Source organism: Triticum dicoccoides, chromosome 7B (genome assembly GCF_002162155.2).
Source record: "Triticum dicoccoides isolate Atlit2015 ecotype Zavitan chromosome 7B, WEW_v2.0, whole genome shotgun sequence".
NCBI classification, from domain to species: Eukaryota; Viridiplantae; Streptophyta; class Magnoliopsida; order Poales; family Poaceae; genus Triticum; species Triticum dicoccoides.
Genome location: NC_041393.1, coordinates 733,465,890 through 733,475,831, shown reverse-complemented (window position 1 = coordinate 733,475,831; position 9,942 = coordinate 733,465,890). Strand labels below are relative to the sequence as shown.

At 44.3% G+C, this 9,942-nt stretch overlaps 2 protein-coding genes across 2 annotated transcripts; both read right to left on the bottom strand.

Moving 5' to 3' along the window:
- On the bottom strand, window positions 1-555 carry LOC119339589. Its single transcript, XM_037611587.1, has one exon. It carries the CDS (start codon window positions 553-555, stop codon window positions 1-3), a length of 555 nt encoding a protein of 184 aa, XP_037467484.1.
- A 2,505-nt stretch (window positions 556-3,060) lies between these two features.
- On the bottom strand, window positions 3,061-9,587 carry LOC119340491 (protein DETOXIFICATION 42-like). Its single transcript, XM_037612411.1, has 7 exons — window positions 9,010-9,587; window positions 8,513-8,584; window positions 8,332-8,448; window positions 7,818-7,939; window positions 6,632-7,513; window positions 6,317-6,490; window positions 3,061-3,263 (listed from the first exon to the last, which is right to left on the bottom strand). The coding sequence occupies exons 1-5, from the start codon at window positions 9,256-9,258 to the stop codon at window positions 7,471-7,473; spliced, it is 603 nt and encodes a 200-aa protein (XP_037468308.1). The 5' UTR covers window positions 9,259-9,587; the 3' UTR covers window positions 3,061-3,263; window positions 6,317-6,490; window positions 6,632-7,470.
- Window positions 9,588-9,942: the final 355 nt, after the last annotated feature.

The window sequence follows — 9,942 nt, the reverse complement described above, 5'->3', positions numbered from 1 at the left end:
TCACACCCGCATCCATGAAAAGCCACTAAAAATCTCTCCTTCTGCCTGGTGTTCCTCTTGCTGATGTGATGCATGTGTTGGTGAGGCAGCGTCCGTGGTGCCCTGCTCCTCCTCTCCCTTCTCAGTCTCCATTCCAGAGAAGGTAGCTCCCCGCGTCGCTCTCGGGATTGGCTCTGGTCGGTTCATGGAAATCATACCAACCGTTGGAACCCGGAGATGCCTTTCTTTCCGGCCTGGGAGGATACTCCGGTAGCAACGCGGAGAATGTCTCTGACAGGGATTCTTTTCGGCCTTGAAGCCGACGCTATGTAGGGCGGGCCGTGGTTGACAGCGACAACTTGGAGGGGCGGGGTCCTCTTTGTGTGCTTCGGGCGGGGCGGCAGCAGCGATGAGGAGGAGAAATAGTCGGGGTGCAGAGCCGTGATAGGTGCGGCGGTGGTGCACGGTGATGAACCTGCCGTCGCTGTCCTTGGAGAACCTGTCGCGGATGCTGATGAGGACGAGCCCGCACAGCTGCAGCTGCACCCTGAACGATCTCAAGTCAATCATCTCCATCTCCAACTTGCTTCAGCCCCGTCTACAGAGCCTTTGTTGACCGCGGTCGCCGCCGGACTCGCCCTGCAGAGAGTTAGCGCCAACTATCTTTACCTCGACAGTGACGGCATCTAGGAGGACCGCTAGGGGCTGCCCTAAATTTCTACCAGATGCCTTGTGTGGTCGGCTGCAAAAGGCACACCAACACAGGAGTACAGGCTACGACAGAGAAAAACAAGAAAAATGGCCATGGGCACTGATGCACATTTTTTATCCTGATCTCGCATCCCCTATCCACCTGTATCTATACGTTTTACTCCGCAGATTTGTTGCAATAAAAAGGAATATGATACCTTCCGGTGATAGGGCCATGAGCCATGAGTAGTCTGTTCCATATATGGTCAAATGGCCATGCAATATATACTAAGTAGTGGTCTAAAAGATATTATATTAGTTTACAGAGGGAGTATATGCTTTCTGTTTGTCTCACAAGACACATGAGAGCTATTTAGACTGAAATGGTATGCATGAGGTCTGCACTCTTCATACAGTAATAATTTCTTCATACAATAATAATCTGGTATGCATCTAAAAGGAACAAGACTTGCTGTACGGAATCAACTTCTAATCTTGGCAACACCACGCTACACATGTGGTAAGCAATCCAAAAAATTCAAAAAAAAAAACTTCTAATCTTGGCAAGATGACTTGGTTACTTAAAAAAAATTACACAAGCATTTTTCCTATGAAACAACAAATAATAAATTTGAAACACTTCTCTTCCATTTTACCTTGAATATGCATAATATTTTTGAAGTTTATATTCTACATATTCCGCAGCAACGCACGGGGTATTATCTACTTTCTTATATTTTGTTCCCTTGAATCGATGCATGCATCCATGGTGCACAGAATCCGCGGAAAGAAATCTGTCAAATACTACTGTTTTTATGGCTGGGCTTTGATTGTAGCATTTCTTATACTAGATGACCCGGTTGCGCCAATGGCGCAAGAAGCCAGTTAGAAGGAATGTTAGTAGGAGATGTAGCTGGAAATATAATGCAATGGCAGATAGTAGTACAGATAGTAGAATGGCTTATATCCGGCTTACAGAAACACTTATATATAGGCAGCCTCACAGTATATTTAGGCATCTTAGTCTGATTGTGGTCTTCAGAGTGTGTGAACGTACGAATAAGTACGAATAAGCAGTGTGTCATTGTCCCATAATGCTTGCATAGTACACTTCCACATGCACTGCCCATAAAAGGTAACAGATTGTCAAACACGGATCACTGAGATAGAAAAATCATCATAACGAAAACACTGAGATAGCAAAATCATCATAACGAAAAAACTAAGAGCAACAAAAACATGCACCAATCGGCATAATTATTTGATTCACATCTTTGACACAGCCCTGCCTTTGAACTGCACATCTGTGCCACATATGATTGAAAGCAAAACAAAAAAACAAAGAAATAAGCGGACAAATATTGTACTCCCTCCGTCCCAAAATAAGTGTCATTGATTTATTAAAGTTATACTAAATAAGCGACACTTATTTTGGGATGACGGGAGTATAAACCAGCTAATGGGTTCTTAAACCAAGCCGGCCAACAAAGATATATCTTGTGATCAAGATATTCAGTTCAGTTAGTACTTACCAATGCAGATCACTAAGTGTACCTATACATTCACATACACAAGCTTCAAAGGTAATGTGTCATGAGTGTGTGACTATCATGATTTTTAAGGCAGTAAGGCGACCTAAGGTGAGCACCAACCGCTCTGACGCCTAAGCGCCTAAGGTAGACGTCTAAGCTCCTAAGCTCCTAAAGCGAGCATAATTGCAAGGTGCTGTTAGCACGCCTTGCCGCCCACCTTATAAACACTTAGTTATTTGGATGAGGGAGAATGGTATATTAGAAAAATGCATGCAATAATTAGAAGACAATGAAAAGCTCAAAAATTAGATATAGCAAATTCATCGGAATCACATGGACACGTTGGAGGCAGGTATGTGTCAAGTATATAGAGAAATAAGAATAGAGAGGTCAAACTCTGCAGCTACTGTTCTAAAGCATGCTAAGCCGAACTTTGTAACTATGGTTCCAATGCACGCTACGCTAAGACAAACTCTTTAGATACAATAGGTAATGAACAGTTTGGGTCCAAGTAAACAAGTAATGGAAAAGGTAACATTTTTTACTTCTAAGGAAATATTAACAATCTGATTCTACAAAAGATCTAAGCATGCCTACATACAGGAGGCGGCTTCTGAGCCACAAAATTCAGCTAGGTTAATCAAAAAAATTCTACTACTGAAAACAAATGACTTTCTACATGAACAAACAAGCACGGTGAGTGTCTGTCATCGCTTCAATGTGTATATGAAGGAAACAACTCACCTCACCAAGAAGAAATCATGTCTTCCTTTCCTCCTTAAAATTCTACGAGCTGCAACCTACACCTTGGCTGTCACAGGAGTAGCAGCAGTAGAACCGCCACCTAAAAGACTTTCTTCAAAGCATTTCAAAGTGCTTCATACAACTCATCATTGGGTAGCAACACTGGACTAGTGTATGAAACATCACCGCCAAAACATTTGTAACTAAGCCATAGTTTGGGAATCAATCAAAGTAGCCTGCTATAAAGGCTTCCCATTGTGAATGTCATTGCTAGTAAGTAAACGACTCAACCAGAAGAACTTTGGGAGCATCTGGTTCCTGCATGAAGGGATTCCAATTAATTATGATATATATGGTGCCAAATTTGAAAACACTGATAACAATTGAACAAGCAAAGTCAAATACAAAATTAACTAATTGGTGATTTTATCATCACACAACAACAAGTGTTTGCTAATCAGTCCATGTGCAGCTATGTGCTCCATGCATGGTGTATACAAAAACATGGCGATGAGGGGGGGATTTGCAGGCAGGACGACAGCGGGCCATGTTATTTTTCGTCCTTATGCAACAACTACCAGCATGCACTCGTTGCGTTTAGTGGAGGAATCATTTGATCATTATGCAAAATACTAATCACTTGATCATTAGACATCTACTACTTTGACTTGCTACAAAGGCCAAAAGGCGAGGTACATAGACTGAAGCAAACATGGCGCCATATTAGTTGTACCCAGTCTGGTGTCATACGAAAAAAACTGAATTCTCAAGCTGCCCAATAGATGTGGATACTTAAGAATGTTGGAAATATGCCCTAGAGGCAATAATAAAAGGATTATTATTATATTTCCTTGTTCATGATAATTGTCTTTTATTCATGCTATAATTGTATTATCCGGAAATCGTAATACACGTGTGAATACATGGACCATAATATGTCCCTAGTAAGCCTCTAGTTGTCTAGCTCGTTGATCAACTGATAGTCATGGTTTCCTGGCTATGGACATTGGATGTCATTGATAACGGGATCACATCATTGGGAGAATGATGTGATGGACAAGACCCAATCCTAAGCATAGCACAAGATCGTGTAGTTCGTTTGCTAGAGCTTTTTCAATGTCAAGTATCTCTTCCTTAGACCATGAGATCGTGTAACTCCCGGATACCATAAGAGTGCTTTGGGTGTACCAAACGTCACAATGTAACTGGGTGACTATAAAGGTGCACTACAGGTATCTCCGAAAGTGTCTGTTGGGTTGACACGGATCGAGACTGGGATTTGTCACTCCGTATGACGAAGAGGTATCTCTGGGACCACTCGGTAATGCATCATCATAATGAGCTCAAATTGACTAAGTGGTTAGTCACGGGATCATGCATTACAGTACGAGTAAAGTGACTTGCCGGTAACGAGACTGAACAAGGTATTGGGATACCGACGATCGAGTCTCGGGCAAGTAACGTACCGATTGACAAAGGGAATTGTATACGGGGTTTGATCGAATCCTCGACATCGTGGTTCATCCGATGACATCATCGAGGAGCATGTGGGAGCCAACATGGGTATCCAGATCCCGCTGTTGGTTATTGACCGGAGAGTCGTCTCGGTCATGTCTGCATGTCTCCCGAACCCGTAGGGTCTACACACTTAAGGTTCGGTGATGCTAGGGTTATTAGGAAGACTTGTATGTGATTACCGAAAGTTGTTCGGAGTCCCGGATGAGATCCCGGACGTCACGAGGAGTTCCGGAATGGTCTGGAGATGAAGTTTTATATATGGGAAGTTGTCATGCGGACACCGGAAAGTTTCGGGGGCATGTCGGTATTGTACCGGGGCCACCGGAGGGGTTCCGGGGGTCCATTGGGAGGGGCCACCCATCTCGGAGGGCCACATGGGCCGCAAGGGGCAGGGAGCCAGCCCTTGGAGGGCTGGGCGCGCCCCCCACCTTGGGCCCATGCGCCTAGGGTTTGGGGGGGAAACCCTAAAGGGGGCGCCCCCCTTGCTTGGGGGGCAAGTCCCTCCTCCCTGGCCGCCGCCCCCCCTTTAGATCCCATCTAGACGGGCCGGCCCCCTTGCCCCTTCCCCTATAAATAGAGGGGTGAGGGGAGGGCTGCTACACACAACTCAAGGCGCAGCCCCTCCCCTCCCCAACACCTCTCCTCCTCCGTACGTGCTTGGCGAAGCTCTGTCGGAGTACTGCTGCACCAACAACACCACGTCGTCGTGCTGCCGTTGGAGCTGTCTTCCTCAACCTCTCCTTCCTCCTTGCTGGATCAAGACGGAGGAGACGTCGTCCGTACCGTATGTGTGTTGAACGCGGAGGTGTTGTCCGTTCAGCACTTGGTCATCAGTGATCCGAATCACGGCGAGTACGACTCCATCATCACCATCCCCTTGAACGCTTCCGCACTCGATCTACAAGTGGTATGTAGATGCAAACTCACTCCCTTGACCGTTGCATAGATGAACTCATAGATGGATCTTGGTGAAACCGTAGGAAAATTTTAATTTTCTACAACGTTCCCCAACAAAGAAGTGGTTCTAGCTAAAAATCACAAAGTATATGAACCTTAAGTGAATACGAGACAATTATTTCTGTTCTATATTCATAGAGCTAGTCAACTCAAATTACGAAAAAAGTATTAAACCATTAGAAATCTATGCGATAAAGTTCAGCTAACTGAGTTCATAATTAAAAAGATATTAGAGGGTGTCAATGAGTGTGTTCTTATCTGTCATTTTCTAATAGTTTTCAAACAGAGGTCAAAATACTGATGTTGAAACCAACAGGGAGGAACCCGAGGGTGTTAGTGAGTATGTTCTTGTTTGTCCTTTTTCAAACAGAGATCAAAATACTAATCCCAAAACCAACAAGGAAGAACCTTTGGGGTGACTGATAATTTTCGTATCGCATTAGTTCAATCTACAAAATCTAAACCCAAAATGAACATATGTTTGGAGTAGCATACCTCTAAACCAAATAACAATCGGCGTATGAACAAAGTAAAAAGTAAAAATGGTAATAATGTCCCAAAAGTGCAATCAAATGTACTCAAATGAGTAAGCAGGTGGGGAAAATAGGTCTGACCATACTACTATCATTTTTTGTTAACACCAAGTCTAAACAATCTATGATGCGCTTCTACATGTGCAAAGGCAAATTCGAAATTTTGGAACAATTATTTGGTTTTATAGTTTACTGGGACTATAATCCCTTGCCTAAACAGTAGTTCATTGATTAATATATCAATTTTGAGGTAGGGTGACCACATGGCAAGCAAGATGTCATGGAGCAAATTCGAGGAATATTCTGATCATACCATTACAGTGGACAACCGACAAAGTAGAGTGATAAGAAGAGGATGCTTACTCAATCAAGCATCAGAGCTTCACCTAGTTTCTTTCCCTGGCATCCATCAGTTCCCCTCTCCTTCGAGGCTGAACTACCTCTTTGAGGGCTGGCAGTCTGGCAAGGCCAACAACACTAACTTTTGGTTCAATAAAAGCACCTTAAACTGATGTATCAACAAACGTGCATTTGAGCCTACATATTGAAGAACGGCCCTCAGCGTCTAAACAGCACACGAGACGCAAAACTAAGCATACAGAAAGTAGTTAATCTAGCAGGCCAAATCACATCAGTACGAAAATCATAGCCAAGTGGATAATTTTATTTGCATCTTACTTTGTTTGTCCCTTTGATTTTCTCTGAACGGGAGCCCTTTTAGCAGAGGCTGTAGATAAATATAGTTGCAAACAAGGGACACTCCAAAATGGTACTACTGCACCAGGAGAAGTAACCCTCACCACACAAACAGCGAGCCGCCACAGCTGCAAGATCCCAAGCCATAAAAAGTTAACAAATATTCTCAATTTAGTTTACTAACACAACTAATGGGAAAGATGAACTGCAGCCAAATAAGGTGATAAAAGGTAATATTCTCAATACAAAAAGAATAGCTCCAGGATTTGTAACCAAACGTCAACAAAGAATAGATAGGTCTCATATCAGATAGATTGATTATTGCAGCAAGCATGGTCAAAATCGAGCAAGCAGCATCTAACTGAGCACACGCATCATCTCAGTTCGGTGAATAAATCTACATAGCTGGTACATAGAACTGAGTAAAGTGTGAGCTAGCCAGGTTATGTGGCATGAGTGTTGTGAGATGAGATGATGAATGGCCCGTAGGAAAGGAATGGATGCCAAACAATTTTAGCATATACACCTTTTCGTTTTAATATGTACTGATATAACTGAAGGAATTGGTTCGTTCGATACGTACACTCTAAACACAGTGGTAAATTGAAGGAAAAATTGGCATAATATAGAACTTCCCCTGGTCAATATAGGAGTGGAACATAGTAGCGACAATCAAGGTGGAGCATACCTTTATATTGGCTTTTGATTTATAGTAGATTTCACATACTGACACACCAAATCTTAGTATGAACTCCAAAGTTGCTTACAAGTATAAATATTCTACCTACCTTATACTATCTACGAGAATGTACATTACATGTTCAGCTGCGAAGGAAAGCCCATGGCCCGCTAGCAGTCCCAATCCTGAAAAAAATAAATCAAGGTTACCTAAACTGTAACCAGTATAGAAAATATAGCCACGCCAGGTATACAAAAGGAAAACTCAAGCAAATACGGAGTAGGTATTCTTATTTATAGGGGATCCAAAGTTAAACAAAAACGAACAATGAGGTATAACCAATTACGGCTTCGTTTGATACTGCATATTTCATCCCGGAAAGCCCATTTTAACAAGCCATTAGTGAATACGGGTATCTGTTGTTTGGTTTTCGTCGTAATAATAAAAATTCAGAAAATATAATGAAATGAGAGTGCTTCCTCACTCTACCTCCATAATCCTGCAAACATGCGGAGGCACATGTAGATGGACAAGGCTATCCAGATTCCAATGAAATCACTGTAACTGGCGAGGGTGACCATGCAAGCGATGCTAACAACAGCCACGAGTATCTGAGGATACATAATTCAATGGAATGTGTCAGAAGAGAAAGCTGGAAAGCCAGAGCACAAATAAGCTGGAAAATTAGCGGACTTGCCAACGAATAAGCAGCATATGCAAAATCTGATGCTTCCTAATTGACACCGTCGAAAACAAAAGCTAAAGTGTTGATTGGTTGAGCGAGAGCAACAAACTGTACATAGGAAACATAACTCTACTTAGTTCAAGAGATTGCCTTGAGGTAATCAAACATAAGGAAAGATTGCCATACTCTCAGGTACTAATTTTTTAGGGGTATACTCGCAAGTACTATGAACTGCAAGAAAATCATGGGAACGTAACTATTAACGTTTCAAGATTCAGAGTTGCAGTACTCTTATGATTCAGCACACTGTAACTGTACCGGTGTTGCCATGTAGATATGATGCAGTACACCACGGTCTTCTGTAAATAATCTCGAACCTGTATGGAGGCCAACTCCAAGAAGTAGGCCCAGGAGAAGCCCCAAGATCAATCCGAGCTGCAAAATAAACAGTTCTTCACTAAGGTGACAAAAAAGGATTTATAGAAAAAAGGAACCATACCTGCGGTACGTGGTAAGCTGTGGCCTTGGCCTTCGAATGGTCCTTACGAGCAAATGCACTTGCAAGTATAGCCTGTGAAAAATATTGTTCACACACTAATAATACATAATATGCGTGAAACACATTGCTGGAAGCATATCCTTCTAAGTTATTAACAAACTTTCATGATTTTATGGTCAACGACAGAGCACCCAGAAACACCAAATATTTCAAGGTGTGGATTGCATCTTACAGGTAACTAAAGTTCCACAAAGTAAACAATATAGTACTGTCAAAATATGAAAAGATAATTGATGGGTCTCATCATGAAACAGGTTGTGTGTTGCAAAAATGAAAAAAGGGGGCGGCAGATCCTAAAAACTAAATCAACCACAAAATCTTCTCCTCATACTGCTTGGATTTTTTCAAACACATTGCAGGCATAGATAAACAGAATCCACATAGGTGAAGATGAGAATTTATGGGGATCAAATCAAGAGAGAGAGACGACTTGGTACCTGTGCACGAGTAAAAGGGTCAGGATGGAGGTAGAGGCAGCAACGCCGCATCGCCCCTTCGGCCACTGCGCTCTTCCAGCCTCCACTGCTACTTCCGCGCCACCGCACGCTCTGCTCCACCACCACAGAATCCTCCTCCGTGGAGAGCTCCCGCAGCTGCGGCCCCTCCTCCGCGAGGCCCGCTCCTCCTCTGCATCCCCTCGGTCGTAGCCTCTCCTCCGTGAGCAAGGGGGCCTGGATGGTGGTCATCGCTGCCGTCGGAGAAGCTCGCCTCCACGCCCAGACGCCTCGGATCCGGCGGGATGGGATCCAGGGTCAGGGTCGAGCACGGGTGGATGGGGGCAGGACGGCGGAGCGGGAGAGAGAGGAGGAAAAGGAGGAGAGGCGGCGAGGTATGGAGCCGCGGTTCTGGTTTTGTACGGACGGGCTGGGGTGTCTGGATCTCTTGAGCAGAGGGGGTGATGGTGTGCTGCCATCAGGGCTAGAGCCAGAGCCCGGGTCGGAGAGGCAAGCAAACAAGGGGGCCGGCATCGAGGGAAGAGGAGACGAGCAGGGAGAGAGGAGGGGCGGCGTGGGGGGAGAGGAGGAGGCGAGCGAGGAGAGGAGAGGAGGCTGCGTTGCTTTTTTCTTTTTACCCCTTGTCGGTCTAGGGTCTGATGCTTTTCTTACACAGAATTGGACGAACGCCACGCCATTTTATTTTCTTGACCCCACACGCGACGAGCCCCACTCGTCATCCACTCTCGAAGCAGTTATGGACGTGAAAAAAAACCGACGGCCCACCACACACCAGAAGCCAAAAGTGAGCTACAGGAAACGAATCCAGCGGCCGAACGAGCATCGCGCACGCGGGGGCTCCAGAATGGCGGGTTGCACAGCAAGGTTTATATGTTCAATTTATGGAAGGCATTGATTGCACGATGGCGCCGCTGA